At 43.5% G+C, this 25,533-nt stretch overlaps 1 protein-coding gene and 1 long non-coding RNA gene across 2 annotated transcripts; one reads left to right on the top strand and one right to left on the bottom strand.

Moving 5' to 3' along the window:
• The first annotated feature begins 643 nt into the window (after window positions 1-643).
• Window positions 644-15,307, top strand: fam120c (family with sequence similarity 120C). Its single transcript, XM_034589912.1, has 18 exons — window positions 644-926; window positions 1,093-1,961; window positions 2,897-3,143; window positions 3,296-3,378; window positions 6,437-6,565; window positions 8,061-8,163; window positions 8,303-8,376; window positions 8,558-8,832; window positions 8,947-9,109; window positions 9,189-9,272; window positions 9,474-9,645; window positions 10,574-10,823; window positions 11,455-11,569; window positions 12,221-12,430; window positions 13,521-13,752; window positions 14,128-14,263; window positions 14,649-14,712; window positions 14,793-15,307. The coding sequence occupies exons 2-18, from the start codon at window positions 1,446-1,448 to the stop codon at window positions 15,048-15,050; spliced, it is 3,111 nt and encodes a 1,036-aa protein (XP_034445803.1). The 5' UTR covers window positions 644-926; window positions 1,093-1,445; the 3' UTR covers window positions 15,051-15,307.
• On the bottom strand, window positions 2,896-21,776 carry LOC117764272. The gene is made up of 3 exons (XR_004614359.1): window positions 21,490-21,776; window positions 3,749-3,754; window positions 2,896-2,906 (listed from the first exon to the last, which is right to left on the bottom strand). It is a non-coding gene; the product is annotated as an uncharacterized LOC117764272 (long non-coding RNA).
• Between the last annotated feature and the right edge of the window lie 3,757 nt (window positions 21,777-25,533).

The raw sequence follows: 25,533 nt of genomic DNA, 5'->3' as shown, positions 1-25,533 counted from the left end.
TATAAACTATATTAATGGAACATCTCAGTTTGCTTTGCACAGATACAGCAAGTAGACAACTTGTTAATGTTAGCTTGGTTACACTTGGAGAACATTTCAGAGGCTGTACTTTTATACTTTTATTTGAGTGATTTTTAACAGAAGGATAGTACTTCTACTCGAGTCCAAAATGTGTGTACTTTTACCAGCTCTGATCACTCAGTCACTGATTCATACGTCAAGTAACACCATATTATTTATTAATTCAATGGTTATTATTATCAATATTTAATCAAATCACTACTGTGTTAATAGTTACTATAAGGCATCCATTTGAGCCAGACCAGTTATATTAAGAATATGTGTACACGTCATGTACTTAGACGCAAATTTTACAGGTAAATATTAAAAATATAAACTTACAAATTTTACACGTGTAAAAATGTGCACGATAATTTAAAGGTTTAGGATGTAAAGAAACTAACTGCGTTTCTACTTGAATCCCTTTAGTCCGGTTTTCATCCTGCTGCTGGTAGTTGTAGTTTCTTTCTCCGAGTCACCACACGGTCACATGTTGGACGCGATCCGCTCATAAGACTACACTTCCCAGGGTTCCCCGCGGCCCGCCGCCCCCCTCCCCCCTCCGCCTTCCCTCCCACTCCACTGGGCCGCGAGGAAGTCGCAAGATGGCCGCTGTCTCCTGGAAGTAACGTTCCCCTCCGCAACATGAAGCCGTGAGCGTGGAAGAAAGCGAGGGAGGCACCGACGGGCTTTTATTTTTATTTTCTTTTAGTTCTTTTTCTTTTCTTTCGTCAACCATCATCTCATTCCGCGTCGTGTCCGCCTGGGACTCGTGTTCGGCAGCTGACGCGTCAAATCACGCCGGGGACCCTGCCAGCAGCTAACGGCTAACAGCTAACCGTTAGCACCAGCAGCTCGCCTCACAGGTACTTTAGTTTGAATCCAGACTGCAGCCGTGCTAACGTTTAGTCCGTGCTAAACAAGAACACATGTGGATTAGTAGCTGCTCGGTGTAACGTCGTGTCGGCGGACTGCTCCTCACTAATGCGCAGTATTAACGAACATCTTCATTTAACGCTCTTCTCACTGCAGATCCGTCAGAGCTGCTTCTGGTGAACGATGGCAGCAGGAAACGTGTTGAACTCTCCCCGCCTGTAGCTGCACTGGCCCCGCTGACATGTCACCAGACCCCCGCAGGGGTGGACAGTAACCCGAGCAGCTACGACCTCGACTCAGCGTAGATTCTCATATCTGTATTCTGGAAGAATTGGCTGAGGTGCACGGTGACTCGTCTCACTAGAAGTTAACCAAACTAGTTAGTCACTACATCGGAGAGCAGTTAGCTTGCTAGCTGCTGTCTCGCCCCACGTCACAGCACAAACACGGCGTACAGGACGTATTCCGAGCCCGCTCCCGGCCACACGCACCGGCTCAACAACACCGTCATGGGAGTGCAGGGTTTTCAAGAGTATTTAGAGAAGCGGTGTCCCGGGGCCGCGGTCCCGGTGGACCTCCTGAAGCTCGCCCGTTCCGCGGCCCGCCAGCCCCCTCACCACCATCATCCACACCACCACCCACATCACCCCGGGCCCATGCCTCCCCCGCCCCCGCCTGCAAGGATCCTGATCGACGCGGACTCCGGCCTGCAGCGCCTCTACGGCGGTTACCAGACGGACTGGGTGTGCGGGGGCGAGTGGAACGCCATGCTGGGCTACCTGGCTGCCCTGTCACAGGCCTGCCTGTACCAGGGTGGCCTGGAGCTCGTCGTGGTTTTCAATGGCACACTGGGGAAGGAGCGCTGGCCCGAGTGGGCGCGGCGAGCTCAGGGCCAGAGACAGACGGCGCAGCTGATCGTCAACCACGTCGGCAGCAAGGCCACCCCGCCTCCCCGGGCATGGTTCCTACCCCCGGCCTGCCTCAGCCACTGCGTCCGCCTGGCCATGTTCCGCTTCCGAGTGCGGGTGAGCATAGTCACGTTGGCCAATGTGGCTAAAGTCAACTTGTTTTATTGTTCTCATTTCATATTGTTCATTTTCAACAGTTTGTTTTTGCAGCTCACACATTTAGTAGCTGTCATCATCCAGTTTTCAGTCCTGAGTGCAGCTGCTGGAGCCAAAGAGAGAAGAGACAGTAGTTCAGTGGTTTACACTGAGACAGATGTGTTTCTATGAGGAAAGATACGTGAGTGTAGTAGGGCTGCACATTATATCAAATCTATCGTCATCGCGATATCAACGTGAGCGATAGACGTATCCGACAAGACTGCAAAAACTGCAATAAATGGTGTTTCATGCGCCGCATTCATGCTCTGCTTGTCAATATATTTGGCCAATCAGATGAAACCCTGCTGCCCTGGATAATAAATTAAAGATATTCAGATCATTGACAGGTTTTTCCATCAATGACTTGATGTCGGAAGAAGAGAATAAGACGAGAAAACAGAGATTTGATGTGGTCTCTAGCTATAGACCACAGCTACAGACTATAACTAGTCTGTAGCTGTGGTCTGTAGCTGCGGCCTGTAACTAGTCTATAGCTGTGGTCTGTAGATTGCTCTGCTCTCTGTATGTTTTGGGGTTTGTTCCAAAGAGAAGAGAAATGTTCTCAAAGCCACTGATATTTTCAGATTTATGAATCAGCTAATAGTCTGTGCATCCTTATCAGCAGGATAACCAGCTCATTAAATAGATTTTTTAAAGTGACAATGTAATTATTAGTTCTTCTATTGTTCAACCAAGATCGTAGGTTTTCAGTGATTATAAAGAAGAGAAAGCACAAGGTCAGACTGAAGTTTGTCATATTTATTCCCATACATCAAAATAGTTGCAGATTGACAAATCAATTTATTGCTGCTTTTACATGAGGTAACAAGAGTTTGTCTGTTATGCATCCACAGGTTGTACAGACTTTGGAGGACCACCACCAGGAGGTGCTGTCTCTCTACAGAGACTATGCATTTGCTGGTCTGATTGCTCAGGATTCTGAGTTTGCCCTCTGCAACGTTCCTGCCTACTTCTCCTCGCACGCGCTCAAACTGAGCTGGAACGGCAAAAACCTGACCACACACCAGTACCTGCTGTCTGAGGCCGCCAGGCAGCTGGGGCTGAAGACGCAGCACCTGCCCTGCTTTGCTGCTCTGCTGGGTAAGGAGCTACACACACACTCCCCCTTGCAGACACAGCTTCAAAGATGGACACCACATTTCTCTTTGGCTCTTTTACTGAAACACAAGTCGCTGCTTGTGACTCTTTTGGTCTGACATTTTGGTGTCTCACACACTGTTTCTCTCTTGCAGGAAATCATATTCTGCCCGATGAGGACCTGGCTGCCTTCCACTGGAGTCTGCTGGGACCAGAACACCCACTAGCTTCTCTCAAGGTATCGTACAAAATCCTCTGCCAATTTCTTATAAATATCAGCTCTTTGTGTAACGTAATTAGTCAAACATTGTTGTGAGCCCTGACTTAAATTAAATGTTAAAACAACCAGAAGCTTTCTTTTAACAGCTTTTATTGTCAGATTTTCTATCTTTTATCATTTTGTTGTCATGATTCAATTTGCTGCGCTGAGTTCTGCTCTTTCACTATAAAATCCTTCCAGTTGTGAGGCATCAGTTTCCAAAACGTATCTGTTCACATGAAACGTATATAATATATATATTTTAAAGCCTGTTTTCTCACCTTAGATAATTTAATACCAGGGCCACTAACTTTTCATTGGTCACTTTAGACTAATGCTGCATTTTGACCTGGAACTTTTAGTCCCAGGAACTTGTTTCAGGGCACTAAATTGTTCTTGCCAACTGCTGTACACCTGCACGATATATCCAAAATGTATCGTCATCGCGAAATCAACATGTGCGATATACATTTCGCAAAAGACTGCTTAGATGGGATAAAGGGTTTTCCATGTGCCATGCATTCACGCTCTGCATGTCAATATATTTGGCCAATCGGATGAAACCCTGCTGCCCTAAAATACATTAAACATATTCAGATCATTGTCGGAACAAGAGAATAGAGAGAAAACCAAGAATTGCGAGGCGGCTCCGTGAAATCTCGTGCTGCCTCCTCCCAGCTAAATTCTAGTGTGGAAACTTCTAGTGATCACGTTTGTCCCGAGTCAGATTCATCACTATGAGTGATTGATTATATAAAAGAATTGTGTATCTTATTTATGATCCCAGAACCTGAGGGAAAAGTAACACACACACAAACTCACTCAATGATTTCACTGCTCTCTCTCTGTCTCTCAGAAAAGAAAAAAGTTGATTTGTTTGTCACCACAATATCAACACTGATCATCATTTAATTGTTGATACTTTTATTAATGAGTTAAATCTTTCTTCAGAGCAGCGCATTTATCAGCCGTCTCTCGCTTTCTCACACACACACACAAACATTGTGATCGGACACAAGTATAAACTCAGTCTGGGTAAAAACAAAAGGAAACTGTAAACTTAGTAAATGTATGTAGAGCTGGAGGAGATGGTGTCGGGTTTGATACTGTTGGTGAAGGGCTCAGTGTGAATGATGGAGACACCGAGTGGAGCAGTAAATTACAGACGGAGTCACTAAATGCTTACTTGGAGCTGTCCATGGTCCCTGCGTCCGTAGCCAGGTGAAATTCTTTCAATAAAACCATGTTGTTAGAATGTTAATAATTATTTATATTTTCAGTGTCTGTAGATCACTTACTGTATGGGGTCTACGTTAGCAGTGAAACTAAAGCAGAAAGACTTTAACACTGTATACTTGAGCTAGGGCTGGGCGATATGGACATTTTTTTTATGAGGACATCACCATAGTCAGCAGACAATTCCTGCAGAAACAGTTTGAAACTTCTGTTTTGTTTGGCCTCTCCTCAAATGCAGTTGATAATTTTAATAACAGGTGTCATGACATGATCAAATCTTATGACTTTGGCGCATATAGTCTGTTGGTGAATGATGCAACGGTAGTTCACGATTTTAGGAAAGTCCGGGTCTGCCTTGCACTGTGTAATAAATCCTGAGTGGTGTCCTGTCATATCTGGGGCTCCGTCTATTGTAATAGACACTAAATCTCCTCTAGTGGAAATGTCATCAAAGACCATCCAAACAAACACAGCCGACTGGGCAGTATCAGTCGAGTCCACCGACTCGTCACACTGAATTGAAAACCATTTGCACCTGGTCAGGTCCCGCTCCAGCTGCCCATTGCATCTGCAGATAGCGCAGACACTCTCTGTGCCACTGTGTTAGCACCAATCTGTACATCAGCGATAGCGGATATGATTTCAGTCTTGCTTTTATGGTCCTTAAATAACGTCTCGGCCGCTGAGGTCATCACTTCCCTCACCATCCCGCCATCGATGAACAGCTTTTTGTGCTTTGTCAGGATGTGCGCCACTCTGGTTAGGTTCAGATGTTGACAAACTTGACATGACTTATCACCTTTTTATTGTCAGTTGACAGGCCTATCTTATTATTTTGTATTGGAGGGGGTGGGACATCTGTGTTCGACTGAATTGAGGTGGGAAGAGGTGCATTTATTGTCGTCGGATATTTTGAACACAGTCCGTGAACCTATTGGCGAGCTACTGAAAACCTGCCCGTAAGCTAGCGACGTGTTGGAGACCCCTGCTCTAGAGCGAATCAAACAAACACAAAATAAACATCAGTCTTGTACGTCACCTAATAACTTGGGATCAGTGATTGTGTTTGTTGTTAAAGTGTCAAGTGAGCAAAGCTCCGAGGGGGAGTGAGGAGGAAGCAGATTCCGACAAACACAGGACGACCGGACCTTTTAATGAGCGTCTGTCCTGAAGCAGCGGTGGAAAAATAACTGAATCGATTATGTTAAGTCACTGTATCGATGCAGAGTCGTCCTCCTCGCTGCAGGAGCCCGAACATTAACACGTGTGCTGCTGCTCCTACACTCTGTGCTGTGTACGTCAACCTAACTTGATGTGGGTGTGACTCTATTCCAGCCACATGATTGGTTCGGCTCAGTGCTATTCTCATTATCATTGGCTGTTCGTGTTTTCTGTCGAAATATGGATGGAATGAGTTCTATCAATGTTATATCGACCGGTCTTAAATTTATATTGAGTAAAAGTTATATTGCTATAATTATGACTATCGATTTATCGCCCAGCCTTAACTTGAGCATTTGTTTATTTATCACAAATCATGTCGTCATCGCAATATTCAACAACGTAAGAGCATACCATATGTTTTCCTAAAATCATGCAGCCCTAGTTTCTACCACAGTCTGAAGTACAGTGAGCATTAGACAGGTTATTTTGCTGAGTGAACAACCAACAGCTACAACAAGCTGCTCCATTCCAGTCCTTCAGGTGGCAATAATGTTGAAGACTATACAGCAACGATAAGTGCCACTACACACTGAATTAGATGAATCCAAACCTTTGTGCTGTTTGTTTACTGTCGTAGGTGCGAGCTCATCAGTTGGTGCTGCCGCCCTGTGAGGTGGTGATCAAGGCGGTCTCAGAGTACGTTTCCTCCATCAAGGACCTGGGAAACCTCGACGCCATTGCCAGAGATGTCTTCAAACAGTCACAGGTATGTCAGGGGATGACATCAGTGATTATTACTTCCGCCAAGGAGCCTATCTTTTTTTATTGTTGTTGGTTAGATTGTCAGCAGGATTACACAAAATCTACTGAACAAATTTCACTGAAATTTCGTGGAGGTGTGAGGCACAACCAAAGGAAGAATATCAACACTGATTGACATTAAAGCTATCAAAATACAATGATTAATACTTTTTAAATTGGTAATTGGTAGATTCATTCAGACTCTGCTGACTGCTCTCTACCTCACTCACTTGCTCACTAATGCCGACAGACACGTGGTCATCATCAAGAGTTGGTGGTGTAGTAAAGTTTTAATTAGCTAAAAATGGAGTCATCAGAGTAGTTTGAAGGTGTGAACTGAATGGTCTCACCTCTACCTTACATAACAGACTGTTGATGTAGTGGGGTACAATATGTTCACAATGCAAGCCATAGTACTCTATTCAGAATTTTTATGTAGCTTTTCACATTATCTTTTAAAATGTGGCCAGGATCAGACTTCCATGTGAACTGGTCATGGCCCTGTTGTGTGTTCACAAGAACAAGACGTCACATGCTATGTACAGAAGTAAACAAGGAGAAGTCTGTGATAAACATGGAGGCCACAGATGTTAGCGTTTACAGTTTACACTTGACGCCTCAAGTTTTGCTTGTACAGACATTTCACGTCAAGTGAGGTCTAATACCTCACTGTCCCTCACTGATGACCTCTGTCACAGCTGTCATCCATGTTTGTTTTTGCCAGATGAGTCCCGCCCCTTCTCCTGCGCAAAATTAAGTGTTGATCCCGAGGGATGTAAAAGCTGCATTGAATTCAGATACAAGTCACATGTCTGTTCAGATTGAGGTTGCATTTCAAAAAATCTGATCTGTATCTGATTTAGAATCTCATATGAAAGTGGCCCAAATCTGATTTGAAAAGATCAGATTCCACGCAATGTGTCATTAAACAATCAGATTCAGGCCACTTGGGCCTGCTGTGTGAACGTAGTGTAAGATCTTGTCTTCCCTTCTGTGGAAATTTGAACGGGTATTTTCCCCATGGTCGAACACAAAGCGTCCCTGACCCATGCAGCATCCCTCCACCAAGTTTACTGGTTATCCTTTCGGTAGTTTTTGTGGTATCTTGCTGACAAACCAAACAATGAATAGGGGTGAAAACATGATAATAAAAGTCTAAATTTGGACCGCTTTGTTTTTAATTCCACTTTAATGTTTTCATTAAAATGAAAAGCGGGACTGCAGATCTAAAACTAACGCAGGTTCAAATTCATCCTGTTGATGTTGTAGTTGTCAGATGCTCCTGTGTTCACACAGTTCTGACTCGTGTTAAATTCATATCTGGAAGAGAAAACATGAACACCAAGCACGAGTTCCTCCTCCTCGCTTTGCTCTGAAGTGAAATTTATCTGATGAAGATTTGTAAGATTTTCTATCCCAGCATGCTTTGTGGTGAGCACGACGCTCTGCTCCTCTCACAGTCTCGTATGGAGGACAAGGTGGAGCGATTTAAGAAAGCTGTGGAGTATTTCTCAGCTGCCTCAAAACCACGTTCACCCAGTATGGGGCCCTCTGCTTTCATCTGTGAGTAGCAAACTGTTCATGTCATAGAATTTGTCATCAACATCATTATGTTACCACGTTTGTCTTATTGAAACTGGATATATCATGATTTAAATGGAAAAGTAAGAAAAGTTGATTAATTTTGTCTCTCCTTGCTCAGTACCTGGGTTTGGACCCGCTCCGTTTGGGGGACCACCTGGCCACATGGGACCGATGCAGCCTGGAAAGAATCAGGTAGATTCCTTCATCCTGTTTGATGTGTTCTACATTAATCTACAAGTAACAGATGACAGGAGGGCAAAGTCCTTTCCGTTTCAAATCCTCCCACCAGCTTTGATAAAATGTTTCCCTGAGACATCTACCCCCTCCTTCTTTTCTTCCTTTCTTATCTCTCCTTTCTTCTGTCCAACTACAGTTCCCTCCTCCCCAGGTTCCAGGATTCAAACCACCCTATCAAAATGCTCCATATGGACCTGGCCCCACCCCCCTGTTCCAAAACCCGCCTCCACCGTCTCAAGACTGCAACGACTCGTTGACGGGCAAGATGGGATTCACTGACTGGTCAGCTCCCTATGATTCCACTCAGGTGGGAAGTCGATTACCCAATCATCACACGGGCAATCAATCTGGGCCGTCTCCGTCGCCTTCCTCGTCATCAGATGGAGATGAGCCCAATGACAGCAACGCAAAGTAAGACCTGGATACAATTTCAGCCACTGTTGAATCTACATTCATTGTACATAGAAACATGATGAAGAATACCAGGAGAGATGTCTAAACTCTCCCATGATCCCTTTCTTTCAGCCATTTGACAGACAAACCCTCACGGTGGGATGATTCTGCTGGAAGGGGGGGCTCAGCCTCTGGGAATGGTTCTCAAGGCAATGGGAGCGGATCAAACATTCCGTCACTTCTGTCTATGGCGACGCGGAGTCACATGGACATAACCACACCCCCTCTGCCTCAGGTGAAAATCACAAATGAAATAGTATTACACAGCACAGATGTATGATGCACTTTCTCAATGTTTCTGTTTGTGTTGTTAGGTCAGTGCTGAGGTTCTTCGTGTAGCCGAACACAGACACAGAAGAGGATTGATGTACCCACAGATTTACCACATATTGACCAAGGTAAACTGTTTTCCTTAACATTCATCCTTGCACTTGTTTCTGCAAGATTGTAGTCTATCATTGTCTTTTCTGGTTAAAGAAGGGTTAACAAGTTGGCGACAGAGATGATGAATCAACCTTGTCAGATCACTTTTTCCTCCTGGTAAACTCTCTGCTTATTTCCTTTGTCCTTACCTTCCCTCCACCAACCTCCCACCTCAGGGAGAGATGAAGATGCCAGTGTGTATAGAAGATGAGTGTAACTCTGAGCTGCCTCCTGCCTCGCTGCTATTCCGTGCTGCCAGACAGTATGCCTACGGCGTCCTCTTCAGTCTGGCCGAAACACACCGCCGCCTGGAGAGGCTTGCAATCCGAAAGAGGGCTCCCCTGGAAGGTAGGTCAGAGAAGAGCAGATAGATGGAGCCAAAACAGGAGACAGATTGTTTATTGTTCACACCACATGTCCTCACATTTAGTCCTAGACCATGTTCACACCTGGCATTAACTTTTACTCTAACTTTTATGCATTTTACTTATTGTTGGAGTATTTAATACTACAATTGGAGGTCCCTTCGGCCATGGAGGGAAGAAGGGGAGGGGATGCAGAGTGGGACTAAAAGTCTGGAACTAAGTGCCTAACTAAGTACAAACTATGTATACCTTCTGTGATTATGGGGTATGTGAGATATCTCCCCAATAAGAGCTAAAGTGGCTAACCAGGCTGCAGAGGGAGTACCGGAAATGTAGCATCATGCCAGACCTGGCTGAATGAACTCTATCCAGACTCGCTCGTCTCTCTGGGAAGTTCTGTGTGGGCCACACAGGGAGGACATTGACAGTCTAACCCGCTTCATAACCAACTATGATTTGTTAAACGTCATAGGTTTCAAAGGTAATGCCTTGGTCACACTGACTTCCGTTACGCAGCGGAATGGCTGCGTCGCTTTTCTGCTGCGTATCACGTTTGAGAGAGAGAGATCTTTACGTCAACTTGTAATATAACTACCCACCTTTTTCTGGTGTGATCACTGTATTTCCTTGTGTAAAAGTAGTGCTATGCACTTAAATACATACCAGTACTAAACGGTATGAAGCCGTGCATCTTCTGCTCCTGCAAATATTTCACAATTAAAAATAACCCTAACCTATTAAAAACAAATAAATCGATTCAGTCAACAGAAACGCTGGAGTGCTTTTATTTTGAAAACGTGTCCTACAGGAAGTATTCCACGTCTGTATCGTCGTCTCTACTACCCACGTGTAGAACGTCTGTCGTTTCAGTTGTTTCAAACTAACCCGAACATCTGTATGGTCTGTTCCAGTTCCTCCTGTGATTGTCAAAGAGTGGAGTAGTGGTAAGGCTAAGTCTGCCCTGACTCCAGAGCTGGTTCCGGCCCTTTGTTTCCGGGAGTGGACCTGCCCCAACCTGCGGCGTCTGTGGTTGGGTCGGGCCAGTGAGGACCGCTCCAGGAGAACTAGGGCCTTCCTGGCCTGCCTTCGCTCCGACTGCCCAGCGTTACTCAACCCAGCACAGGTTCCACAGCATCTGCTGCTCATGTGCTGCGTGCTCAGGTGCGACGGGTCGTACATCTCAGCTGACTAGTGTCATTTTATAATGCCTCATTAATATGTGCACCCGTTTTACGGCTGCAGGTACCAATTATTTTACTAATCTTATATTCAAGTAAGTATACAGAATTTCCTTTTTTGACAAAAGACAAACATTTTTAGAAACCCATCCTTTTTATGTTGTAATCATCTGGCCAAACTGAACCCATTTAGTTAATAAGGCCTTCTTTTTGGGAGTCTTTGAAACAACCATAACAAACATAGATCTGATATATCTGTTATAATGAGAAGTATAAAACATTCTTGTCATTATGAAACTATTTGGAAATATGGGACAATGTTTCCTTAGCTGTGGGATCAGCATTTTTCCTCATTTTCAGATATTTTATGAATAAAACACTAAATTAATCAAGTAATTAAATTAATTGTTACTTGCTCATTAAATTGTATTGCAAAAAATACTGCTTTCTGACCCTTCATGTTAATGTCAGGTACATTTATATAACTGCTGTTCAATCTTTCTGACGAATGTGGGGCTCTGTTAAAATAGTGTTATCACTGTCACTGCTACGACAGCAGTTCAGGAAAGTTTGAAGCTGGTTGATGTAGATAGTTTGTTTTCCGTTCCTCTCAGGTATTTGATGCAGTGGCCTGGAGGAAGGATCCTGCAGAGACATGAGCTTGATGCCTTCCTGGCCCAGGCCGTTTCTAGCCAGCTCTATGAACCCGACCAGCTACAGGAGCTGAAGGTGGGACACGACTTCTCTCCATCTCTTAGGCCTCTACATACTACCGATCTTCCTGCTCATTGTTCTCTCAAATGTTGGTTCTTTTCTTTTGCTTTCACTGCATAGCCAGCGTTAGCTTTACTGTGTACTTACAACAGATAAGGAAGGTTCCTTTTCTTGCCAAGTTCTGTTTCCAACAATGGTAAACAACCCTCATGTCAAAACGTTGTTTCTGTCTCTAAGTTGCCACTAAAAGCCAGCTCATGTAATGACTTCCAGAAACTGTAGCAGCTATCTAGCTCTCCTGAGAAGTCTTAATGTAAACACAGACCTGGCTGACCGTCGCCTCTACCTGCTCAAGATAGGAAACTTTCAGCAGCAAAAACAGTACAAATAGCAGCTTTAAGTCCCTTTGTACAAAAAAAACATACCAACACTGTTTTAATCGGTACCTTTTCTTTTTTTCTTTGTTTAATTGATTCTACTTGAGCTGCCTTCAGACATGCACTGAACTGAGATCCTGCAGCTGAAAAATAGTAGTTGTAGAATTCTACACACACCATGTGTTCACAATTCACATCTTCTCTTCCTCTAACCTCTCATCCCTCTATTTTCTCTTCCACACATCCCTCTATTCTGCTTGTCATTTTTCATTTGTATATTTTCTTTCAGGTGGAGAAGGTGGATGCCCGTGGTGTGCAGCTGGCTGCTCTCTTTATGGCCGGCGTTGACACAGCGCTTTTCATCAATGACGTGTGTGGCCAACCGTTGCCGTGGGAACACTGTTGTCCCTGGGGCTTCTTTGATGGAAAACTGTTTCAGAGCAAACTGGCCCGGGCCTCCCGCGACCGGGCCGCCCTGCTGGACATGTGTGAGGGGCAGGTATGAACGTGTGTGTGCTGTGTAACTGTAACCTGCCAAGAGCTAATCCATGTTAACACTCATTCACACCCACCGCCACCATCTGTCAGAACTTCTTTCATGGTATTGAGTTCAACTTTATTTTATTTGTTTAGCACTAAATCATAATATACATTATCTCAATGCATTTTATATAGAAGGTCAGGACCTTAAAGGGCCCATATTGTGTAAAATACATTTTCTTGGCTTTTACTGTCCGTACTTACGGACAGTAAAAGGCGTCAGTAGGGGGGGTTTCAAAGTATGAAAACAGTCACTCCGTGGACTTTTTCACTCAGTCCATTCAAAGAAATATGTTATTGAAACGTCTCGTTTCGTACTTCCTCCCCCGTATGATGTCCTTCGGGATCGCACTCATCACTCAGCACCACCCAGCCGGTACCAGTCCAGCCTCCGAACCCAGCACCCCCGCGTAGACGTTACTCCGTATTGAAACTCTGTTGTGAAACTCCATACTGCAACTTGGGACATTACTCCTACATTGGCCGACTGTCCTGCTAAAACTTGAACAAACATTGCAGCAGTTTTTTCGACTTTAAACCACTGATATATCATCTTAGGGAACCAATACCTCAAATTACATCCCAGAAAGGTGTAAAATATGGGCCCTTTAAAAATTATAGGGAAACCAACGGTTCCCACAATAAGCAGCTCTGATGACTGAGAGAAAAAACTCCCATGTATTGGTAATATCCGCACCTACAGCTAACACCCACAATCCAATCATAACTGAGCAACAACGCACGCAGTATGAATCCATTCCTTAAAACTAGTCAGTCCATGGCCTGAGAGTGGCTCTTTGTGTGTGTGTGTGGTCCAGTGGTTTAGTTACAGCTACTAATAATAGTAATAATAATATATTTTATATATTTTTTTATTTTATTTATTAGGGACCTTATGAAGTCATAATCTCACATTAATGGAAAATGCTCTTAAAGGGGCTTTAACACCAGGTTGCTGTAGAATCACACAGCACGTAGAGAATCATTGGTGTTTAAAGAAACAGAGAAATCATCAGTGTCCTCGCTCACCCCATCTTTCTGTTCTGCAGGAGGAGCTGGTGTCCAAGGTGGAGAAGATGCGTCAGGCGATCCTTGAGGGCATCAACCTGTCCCGTCCCCCTCCTCCTCCCCCTCCTCTCCCACCCCCTGCCTTCCTTCCCCCTGCTATGGTACCCCCATTCTACCCCATGCCTCCTCTCTACCCGCCTCGCCCCATGGGTGGAATGCCCCCACATCATCACCCACATCACCCCGCCCAGCACAGACCGAGAGCCTTCCCAGGTACACACCTTGTAGTCTCGATAATAGCTGTGTCCTGTTTTCATACAATACTCAAACTCTGCATCTCAGAATTAAATTACTCATTATGAAGACAGACAGTGTGGCGTTGACAAGAGCTCAACTGATGAGTTTTTGTTGTCGGATTCTGATCCCGATACCAGAGAATACAAAAAAGAGATATCAGCCGCTATATTTATTAAAAAAGTTGTCAATGATTCCTAAAATGTCGACAAACAGTACGTGGTTCTTTAAAGATGATTATGTAATGCTTATTGTCTGCACAATGTACGGTGAGTGTGTTGTGTGGAATTAGGTGACAGCTGTAGTTTTGTTTTTTATCTTCAGTGTGTCAGTTAATTAGTTTTCTGTTTTCAGGTATTCAGTCCATCCCCCCTCAGGGTGGAAAACTGGAGATAGCTGGGATGGTGGTGGGACAGTGGGCCGGGAACAAACCACTACGTGGGAGAGGAGGCTTCAACATGCAGGTGGTTTCAGTCGGAGCAGGGAAAGGGTGAGTTATATTGTGTCAGCATTTTTCCACAATAAATTTACAGAAAGGAAAATATTGTGGATCTTAGATACATGAATGTGTTCTGTCAGTGTCATTTTGGCCTCTGTGTGTCAAGTTAGAAAAAAGTGAGCCAACCTGACCTCTGTATCCCACTCGTCAGGTACATTATCCACGAAAATAGCATCTTAATCTGTGACTCAATCCTTGGTGGTCACGTTGCATTGTGGGGAAATATAGACACCAAATCTTTACAAAGAAGCAGTGACATAAACACAAAGATGGCTCTGTTTCCGTTCCGTAAAGGACTCTACTACATACGTTAATAAAACAAGTGCTGTGTGAAATCGGTAGATTTTTTTTAAGTGTCTCCATTTCCTGGTCACAGGAGAGGTAAAGAGATTCCAGCTAAACTAAGGGGAGGGAAAAAGGCACCTGCCAACAGAACACAGGTAGGACCTGCCTTCACTTTAACATCGCCACAGCTTTGCCCCGCTGTTCTGTTCAAAACTTTTTCACTGCCCTCCTCTAGATGTCATCGTCCCCCCCAGCCAGCAGCCCCCCAAAGCCCTCAGAGGAGGCAGGCTCCACGTCAGAGGTCGCAATACAGCAGCTGAACGGCAGCTCAGCGGCCTCCGCCATTGGCCAATCCTTGGAGCTGGCCCCCCTGGCCCAGCCAATCCCTTGTGCCTTAGCCAGCAGAGACAACCAATCAGAGGGGGTGGAAGTGGAGGCCCCCTGTTGCCTTGACGACTGCCCGTCAGACGGAGCACTACAGAAGGAGGAGTGATGGCATCCTTCCTGGGATGTGCAGCTCTGAGAGAGTTATGTGTTTGACTGCCTTTCCCTGTTTTTGTAGCCCCGCCTCCTAACTGCACATGATCACATGAAGCAGGAGGTGACTCGAGGCTCCTCCTCCTACTCCCTGCTGCTGCATGTGATTGGCTGAAGCAGTTAGCCGTTACTCCCTTTTTAGTTTTCTCATGTGGTTTTACATTGTTTTATGAAGAGAGGTTTTCTCTGAGTCTGTAAGCGCCCCACCCCTCAAAAAATCCTAAATGCCTCCTTCTCGCACTCAGAGTAAAATAAGCTTGAAGCCCTGCCCCATAATACGACCTGCCATCTTAAACAAGCCCCCCCTCTTAAGTATGGATATCAGTACAGTTTTAAGTTTCTTATTTTTGCTTTTTTCAATGGTACCATTGTGTGACTCACTGCACACAGATGTTAAGTTTGTGGTTACTGTGACAGATTGGATGTGGTTTCTATGGTTACAGGTTCTTTGCCTGGTCACCATGGTTGGTATTTGTGCGTTGATTCGGTTTGTTGCCATAGCCGTCTCGTGTGAGGTTTCAGAGTGATGTTCCGTTCTGCTGTGCAGTGACCCTTGTTCCCCCGCTACTCTGCAGGCTAGCCTCATTGCTACCCACAGTGTTAGCATACAAGCTAACAGCAAAGCCCATTTTATAGTTTGATTGGTTATCTATCACTGGAGCACTTCTGCACCACCATGGTATTAGCGTGCTATTTTACTTTGACCTATGTAGCATAGCCTAGTTCTTAGCTGTGCTAAGAGACCCTGGAGTTTATGCACCTTAAGCCCTTAAGTATGCAAGATTATACCCTGCTCCAAAAAAAGTGCATTATTAAATTATCTTCCCATGCCCTTGTCCCTTTATCCCAAAGCTTTGATTGTATTATCCCAACAGAAGCACTTAATGTTGTATTTAAATATAATGAAATTGAACCAGCCCCTGTACAGTTGAATTTACCTGCGCCTAAGTAAATCATTATGACATATAGTACTACGCTTAAAGGTAGAGATCTATGTGAGAGACGTCAGAATGTGAAGAGTGGTTTCAGACAAAGAGGCACTTTGTTTTAAAACTTTTAAACCACACTGGACAGTCCTCTACTAAATGAAACAACTATGAGGCACCTTCTGGAGTTAAGGCCAAAAAGAAAAGAATAATGCTGCCCAGCAAAAGATGGAGCTGAATAATGAGGGCTCTGCCCATTGCCGCCAGTTCCCTTCAGGCTGGTCTTACACATTCAATCAAGAACTTTGCAACGAGGCTGAATAGGCCCCTGATTGCCGTGTAGAGGATTCCCAGGAAATCATTTCACATTTCTACAAAGTTATTTCCAAAGTGTATTTTAAAGGCTCGCCAACTGAGGCAGCCACTGATATATATAAACGGGGTGTGGCATCAAAAGCCTCAAAGATCCCTCCACCCTTGGCTGGTGATTAATTGAGCAACTGTTGTCACGACAACCCAACACCACGAGCTGTTGCCCTGCAGAGCTCTGGTGCGTCACTTTATACCGGCAGGAAGCACTTCTCTGCCCTGAAGCTCCTCGGCTTCACGGTTTGATCACATGACAAAGGAGAGGGAGCCGGCATGGCCGCCCTGAGTATGCCGCTCACAATCTGAGACCTGCAACATACTGAACTGTTTTATCAGAGCACTTATGTTTGTTGTGAATGAGATGTGTCCCCACATTAGGTTTCAACTGATAATGAAAAACAAGTTATTTACTTCTTACCGATGATTGGTAGCACAACTGCTAATGTAAAAGCAGTAGACGGACAAATCTTGCCTGAGAGATGCCGGCCATGAACATGCGATCTCTTTAAACATACTAAGATGTTGAAATGAGCTCATTAGAAAAAGACAAGTCACCAAGAAGCACCTTATTTCCTTACTATGTTGATGACTTGTTGCTCTATCATGTGCCACAGAATTGACCTGGAAAAAGCTCTTAGGAAGGAAAAGACAAACCCTGACGATATCTGTGTAGTCCCCTCTGTAACATATTACAGTGAAACGCTGACTGTTGACCCAGCCATGAGTGTAGGCCTACGCTCATCACCACAGGACTGATCTGCAGCCGTCTCTTACACCAACACCAAATCAGAAGTTCAGACACGTTAGCCATTACTGGAAGGAATGCGAGCAGACGAGTGCTGTAGGTGTTTATAGGTTAAGAGTAGGTCACAGCGTCGGTCTTAAAGCAGGACTGTAAAACACAAACACCACGACTAGGCTAGAGAATATAGCTCAACTGGCCGAAATATTATGTCTAGATTCACTAGGAGTCATTTACTTAACTGCTTTCAACTTTTGACATTAGTACAAATATGTGTATCGCAACAGTACATTGTTAGAAGAGGCTTTTTTCTGTGGCGAGCCAGAGTGTGATCCCGTATACGAAGCCCTCTCACGATTCACTCGCCAGATAACAGTACACACACACTCACACAGGTATTCAGTTGCATTGGTTACCTGAAGCTTTCTCTCTGCTTTTGTGCTGATGTGATTTTGTGCAGTTTATCAGAGATCATCTGGTAACACATTCAACTGACTCAACATCACACACACACACACAACAGATAAACAACAAGGTAACAGTGTCGTCACTTGGACACGGAAATGATCAGCTACATAAACACACACACACTCAAACATACTCGTTAAACCCTGAGTGACACAGTAGCTAGTTTGGAGAAAAAAAAGTCAACACAACACAATGTAGTTTCTCTCTGTTGTCCTCGTCTGTTTTAGTTCAATAGATAATTGATTTTTGTTTATCAACCCCCCCCCCTTCCACTTCCCCTCCCTCCTTTCCACTTCCTCTAAAACTGTTAATTCACTTATCTCTGCTTATCACACACACGCACACACACACCATATCCATTGATTCTCATTAAACGCAGACGCACACAAACGCAGATATCGTACACACAGGTTAGCCCCTCCCTCTGTTTCCCTCTTTCTTTCACCTGTACCCTCCTTCACTCTCTCTCCCCCCCCCCCCCCTCTCTCTCTCTCATCCCTCTCCCTCTCTCTCCTTTGGCACCATCCCCATTGGCCGTTTTTTAATTTAGTCTCTTTTCTCTTTGGGCTGCCCCGCCCCGTAATCAACCCGACTAACAGTAAGGTTATATTAACGTTGATAATCAGTTTCTGTGTGTATCTAGCCAGAGTCTGGGAAAAAAATCAGAAAAAAATCAAAACTGTTTTATTCAATTGTGCAAATGTGTTTTCTTACTATTTTTAATGTTATTACATCTTCTAATCCTTCTACCATTGCTTCAGTTAGTACTGAAATATGCTTAGCCAACCTAGAGATTTGAACTGTAACGATTGCGATTTTCCTTACCTGTATTTTATATGGCATCTTTAGACCACTTCACCATTTATTCTGTGCGTAAGTAAATATTGCCCGTTTTTTCATTGTCTGCACTGTTTGATTCTCAAAATATCCCCGATTTCGTGGTCGACTCCTCAGTGGAAGCTGAACTCTGCGCCCTTGCACAAAGCAGTGAAACATCTCTTGTAAACACCTGAGAACCAAACCAAAGTGCACCCCCCCCCATAGTACCCCCACCCTCACACTGACAGCCCTCCCCAGTTACAAGTTTTCTGATCAGTATGATTTTATATATATATATATATATATATATGAAATGACATTACAGCACGTGTGATCTTACAAGTGTGTGACAGTGTGTTTACACTGTGGTTGCTGTGGAGACACAGACAGGAAGAAGGAACTGAGTGCGTTTGTGGATGATGAGCGACCGAGTGTGCAGGTTCAGTCAGTGAGTTTGTTGTTAGTAGTTTCATTGACTGAACTTATCTGGTGTGAACTGCTGCACATGCTCACATCTGCCCTAACACACAGGACCAACCAACATGCTTCAGTCATGCTGGGTTTAACGCCCTCGTGTTTTTTTACATGTTGAAAGTTGTGCTCTCTCAAACTTGCCTTTGATTGATGGCGCACAGTTACAGAGCCTCTTCATATTGTTGGTGGATGTGGAGGCTGCTGAATTTTCCTCACAAAACAAACCTTAGACTGGCTGGCCTCATAAATATGAATCAATATTGATAGTGAATAGTTAATTAAATGAATTTAATATGAATCCAGCAGCAATGAATAGTCAAGAAATTGAAAAATATAACTAAACTTTTTATTTTCATTTTCAGAAGTTGCATAAATGACCGTAGGTAACCGGACTTGCTTGTTTCTCAAAGATGTTTCCTCAAAGAAGCTTCTTCAGTTCTGACTAATGGGAGGTTTCAGGTATTTAACCTCTGTGAGTGTGTAACCCTCTTTCAAACCATCCCTCTTCTCTGGACAAAATAAAAACATTACCTCAGAAGAGTGTCACTTGTCCTCGAAGTGTAAGTGAACTGCTTAGTCCTGGCCTGAGGAACTGGTTCTCCTGTGCCATCTGTTTCTGTAGTGGTTGATTCCTGGATGTGTAGGTCTGAGCAATCCCCATTGCGTTGGATTGTATAAACCACATTGTCCTGTTTGTGTCGGGGTGAACACTCTTTAGTGTGTTGCTAGACTTGAAATGCACAGTTAAACCTGTACAGAGGTTAAATACCTGAAACCTCCCATTAGTCAGTTAAGCCTCTTGGATGAGAAGTGAAACGTCTTCAAGAAAAACAAATGAGTCCAGTTTCCTCCACTTGTAAAACTTGTGGAGACGATGAAGTGGATGGTACATTTTTATTCATCTACTTGAGCTGATACTTATGTGAAGGTAAAAAATCTTAGGGTTTTTGACCAAACTATGAATTTCAAGATGTCAATGGTCAATTTTTGTAAATTGTGATGGAGATTTTTGACCACTATTGCCACCATAGGCCGAATAGAGAAAATACTGTTCTGGAAAATTGTTAATTAATGTTAACTACTGTCCCAAGTTAATCCATCTCAGCTGAAGTGACTCGAGGAAAATTCTGTGTTAAAGACCAAGAGTCTTGTCAGGTGGATCAATGTGAAGAGAACAGAACGAAGTGATGTAGAAGTTGAACATCTATCAGAAACGAGTCACCTCTTTTCTACCTGTTCTGATCTTGTCACATCAATTTGTCCAGTTTGATTAAAAGTCTTTATTCTGTCTGTCTCTCTACACTGCCCCACCCCCCACCCCCCTTCCCGCCTCGATGGCGGAGACAGAGGCTGGAGTTGATTCTGTCACGTTAGTTAACATGTAAACCAGTGCATGTACTTCAGCACCCAGGTCCCCCTAAACCTACCTGTGCAGAGAAAAGGTTCAAATTTATCCATAATATTGTTATAGAAATATTATCATTATTGCCGTTATAATTATTTGGTATAATTTGTCATTGTTAGCATTATGGAAGCACCAGACTGTTTGTGGAAAGACGAGAAAAAGAAAGCATTTAGTTTCTCTTTATTTTTTTTGATTTGTCCGGCTGTTGTTGGTCTGCTCTCACAGAGGGAGGGGAGGAAAGGTGTAGAAAGAGAAAGATGGCAGTCATGTTTGTACTGGTTGGGAAATGACTTACAGTGCTGAAATAAAATTTATTCTTTTAGTAAAAAAAAGTATTTTCTGCGTTTGGTGTCATGATTTTTAAATCTTCAAACAGGTTTGTGAGAAGGAAGTCACTGGGAAACAGTCAAAGCTACTGAATACGATTTTTAGTTACTCACCAAATTCAAAGGGGTTTCAGATCGATTATTTTGATAACTAATAATCCGACTCTAGCATCCCTCGGAATGAAAAGGAAAATAATAAATATGGATTTATATATCTGTATATGTATATACATAAATATAGGTATAAATTGTCTTTGTTTCTGTTATTTTGTCTTATTTTCTATTTCTAATGTGCTGATTAATACAAGTTTTTTCTGTAAATAACTTTTCAGTTTTAATTTTAAGATAAAACAAAGTCAATTGTTTTTATTTAAAAAAATTGTATTCATCTAAAAAAATATAAATCTGTTTTTAACTCCACCCCTGCATATGACGTCAGAGATCCGACACTCCGTTCCAGATGCTGCGTTCCAGAACACTCGGATATTCCGTCTTCCAAGCGTTCCGGTGCACGGTGATGACGTCACAAGTAAACAAGCGTGAGAATGTGATGAGACAAACAAACATTTAACCAGAGTAGCTTCCGGTCCCACAGAAACACATTCAATACACGAGGAGAGGACACGCGCACACGCACTGTCAGAGGATCTCAGCGACAAGATCTACGTGACGTCAAACGAGTTCACAAGCTCGAACTGCGACTGCGAGGAGTCACTGCACTTCTTCAAGTCGGAGGTCGGAAAATCCGAGTTGTCTGGAACGCAGCACGGTGAGGATGTTAGCAGCTGGAGGAAGAAGCCCGGAGCTAACCTCCGCTGCTCGGCTTCATACCCGGACCTGGACCATCGGTCCCCGGGGAAGGGAACCCGGACAGACCCGGGTCTGGGTAAGAGGTTCCGGGACTGAGGAAGTGACAACAGCCGGACTGAGAGGTCGAGAACCGTCAAATCCAGCTAGCTCTCAGCGGCTAGCTGGCTAGCTCTCAGCGGCTAGCTCTCGGGTGTGTGTGTGTGTTCCTCAGGCCAGATGTTGGAGCCCCTCCTCCAGATGTGGGATGACAGCAGCCTGTGGGGTGTAATGGAGACCCTCAGAGACGGAGCTGTGGGATGAGGTAGTAGTTTGTATAGTTTTAGGATCACACCAGATCTGGGAGATAACTATACAACCTACTGTCTTTCTCACGGCGTCCAAACCAGCACCTGCAGGACGGATCCTGGGTTAGGGCTGACCCCTGACCCCACAACATCCTGTTGTGTTGACTGAAGCCTCTTGATGATTTGTCTCGATGGGTTTCTAAAGGTCCAGACTGAGCTCCTCAGTTCTCTGGATCTTCTCTGGAGGATCACGTGTGAACACAGAGTGAGACTCAGTTTCTCCTCCTGAGCTCCTGTATAAAGTCTAAATCCAGGAGAAGTGTGAACACAGCAGAGGATCCTCCACTGATTCACTGAGTGGGGGGGTGAGGAGCTTCTCACACGTAACCTACTGTGTGTGTGTGTGTGTGTGTGTGTGTGTGTTGGGGCACACAGGATTTGTTTAGTTTTTTCCATGGTATCGAAAATCGTGGAAATGTCATGCTGTCAGTATTGACTACTACATTTTTGGTATCGTGACATCCCGAGTATCAGACTTGTTTTCAAACCTCGTGTGTACTGATATCAATATACAGTAGAAATAGAAGTCTTGTATTGTAAAGATATGAAAATCAGTTTTACTATAAAAACAATCCCAGATGTTTTACCAGCTGTTCTTCCTGCATTTAGCAGCTGGAACTGTTTCTTTTATTCTGGATGTTTGTTCTGCTCTGATTTTTATAACAGTTTAACAGTTTGATCCTCAACTCTGCTGTCAGTCAAACTTGTTTGTGATTGGTCATATGCAGTAAACCCCGCCCCTTTATAGTGCACTCGCTCAGATCTCGAAGAAAATCTGAGTTAACTTAACAGTTGATAACCAGTGTCATGTGACCACTTAGCCTGACTGTGATAGGTTAAGTTCAGCTGGATAAAGAGATCCTGGAACTCACTTTGTAGAACAGATCCTGATCATTAAAATTACGTCCTGAGATCTGATCACTCAGACACACGAGGTTTCTGAGATGTGTGACCTCATCCTACTCTATATATGAGTGTGCACATATCATTTGTTTGAATTCAGAATCACAAATTCAGAAACAATCAGAAAATTCAGAAATTTGAAAAACAAATTCAGATTCTAAAGATACTTTGATCACAATGGTTTTCAAACATCTTTCAAAGAAACTTGAACATAACGAGAAAACATGACACGACCTGGAAACTGGCTTCTTCAGTCTCAGGACGCACATTTTAAAAAGGCAAAAACTAACATGATCAATAAACTCTTATTCTGACAACTTCACTCATTGGATGGACTGTGATCATGGACCATAGATCCTGATGGTGGCATCTGATCGTGGACTGTGATCACAACAAGACTTCTTGATACACAACATGTCTCCTCACATCTTCTACCATCAGGAACTCCTCAGTTCCTCTGCTCCTTCATCTCCATCAGACATTCTGTATAAACACTTTAAACATTACAAACTGGTTCTTCTCATGTAGTGAATCCTGTTGTTGTGTTGATGTGTTCAGTTCCATCAGCATCTGTTGGACTTGTGTCCTGGGAGAGGATCCTCACATGGGACTGAGCTTTATTCACTGATCACTAAGTTTCTATTTGACTCTAGTTGAGTTAAGAACAGAGGAAGTTGCTCCTTGTTAACATCTATGAGACAAATAACATGTGATTGATTGATCTGAAGGACTTTGTCTTCCTCTCCTCGTCCTCCTCCTCCTCTGGGCTCAGCTGACCTGGAGGAGGAGGTGGAGGTCATGGTTGACAGCAGAGAATAAAGATCGGACAGAGACATAAGTAATGAAGGGAAAACAGCTCAGACTTTAATAACAATCACAAGATGTGGGAGGTGAGTCGACCACAAGGGGAAGTTGTGTCTGATGCCAGAGGGTGGAGATCTCATGGAGAAGAGAGAGACGAATAACAACGATAACAACATGAAACAAAACATGAAAATGTCTCAAGTGGAAACAGAATGAAATATCTTGATCTTGGTGCTGAATTCAGTTCTGCAATATTCTTAGACTATTTATCTTACATTATTTCATATTTAAATAAAAAAACATGTCATAACCTAGATTTACTCAATTCATCAAATTACAAATGTAATTGTCAAACTGAAGCACACAAAGCTTTTATTTCAGTAAAATGATCCATTAAGTCGACGGTCACGTGGATGATATGTCAGGAGTGACATCATGTCGAGCTGTTGTGTGAATCTGCCTGCAGATGGAAGTGTTGCTGCACATAAAGGTTTTGTGGTACAGTGTGGGCTAGGTTATGTTGTGGTGAGGACCAGGCTACATTCTGGGACTTGGCTGTCACAGCGGAACCGACCTGATGAAGAGGGAGAAAATCTCATCTTCTCACAAAAAAATTATGATTTTCAAAGATGCTTGCTACAGAAAACAGAAAATACAACTTGATGAAACATGTAGAGACTCATTTACAAACTAGAATATGGATGAGTTGGATAATCTTTTTGGTTTTCTGGCTGGTGATCCATTAATAAATCCACCTAAAGACAGATTCATGTGTTAATTCAGTGTGTCAAGTGACTAATAACGATAATCATTATAATGCATCATCAATAGATAGTACATTTATTTATTTACTTTAGTTAATTATTCATGTATCTGTACTTTACTTCACTACAATTTTAAAAAGCTTTGCATTACATGTTCGCATGTTGTTTTTAATAGTTTTAAAAGTAATCCATAACGAGAGGGGAGCTGATCCAATCAGAGCGAGCCGGTCACATTGACCCCGCCCCCTGCTGCAGCAGCATCATAGGTGAAACACGTGAAAGACGCTCAGCCATGATGATGTAATAGACCACTCTGCAAATACTTAATAATATTATAGGTAATATTTAGAGTATGTTTATAAGCAAGCACTTGTTTGAGTTCTCTTCATTGGTTTTCTGTGACGATCTTTGTAAAACCACATTATCAAACATGCTAAAGCTCAGAAATACAAACACTACATTTTTGAAATCATCACTTTTTGAAAAGCTCTTAACCTTTTCCACCACAGCTCCCCCACTGTTTGTTTGTTTGGTTTCTGTCGTCCACTCTCTCATTTCCCGCTGCTGAAGCAGCACTGACCTTTACTGTGAAACACCATAGTGTGTGTGTGTGTGTCGCTCTTCACCCAAACTGATCTCATTTATTTAGTCATTAAACAATGATGTCGGATCATGAATCCGGATCGTTCCAGTTTTAACCCTGACTAACTGAGCACAGTTGTTTGAAGCAGGTGAACTGGGTTTGAACTAAATGTTCGACGCAGCAGCAGCAATAGTTTTACATCGGCAGCCATTTTGTTCAGAACCTACAGTACTGTTAAAAAACCAATAATAAAGTTCCTTGTTTTGTGTCGTAGATGTGTTTGCAGGTTTTGGTTTTGTTGATGTCGGTGATATATTTTGAGAAATGTAAATAGAAAAGTGGGTGACAAGGTGGTAGAGTGTGGTCACCTCACAGCGAGGAGAGGGGTTTGAACCCGACAGCTGGCCTGTGTGCTGCGGCTTCCTCCCACGGTCGGTGGACTTGTTGTTGTTGTTCTGTCGGCCACTGAGGCAGAAAGTGATGTTGCTGAGCTTTAAAGCAAGTACTCGTCATCCAGTGTGTGTGTGTGTGTGTATACCCGCATGCCTATATATAGTTATGAGCAGGGGCGTAGCACAAGATTCTGGGCCCTATACACAAGCAGTCTCTTTGGGCCCCCTTCCTCTCTCGATTCATGATGTCCCGCATGAATATTTAAAAATAAATTTCTACAAATAACAGAGTCAGCTGTACAAATGAATC

Source organism: Hippoglossus hippoglossus, chromosome 7, assembly GCF_009819705.1.
Source record: "Hippoglossus hippoglossus isolate fHipHip1 chromosome 7, fHipHip1.pri, whole genome shotgun sequence".
In the NCBI taxonomy this organism is placed as follows: Eukaryota; Metazoa; Chordata; class Actinopteri; order Pleuronectiformes; family Pleuronectidae; genus Hippoglossus; species Hippoglossus hippoglossus.
Note: the sequence above shows the minus strand (reverse complement) of the source record. Positions and strands in the feature narration are given on the sequence as shown.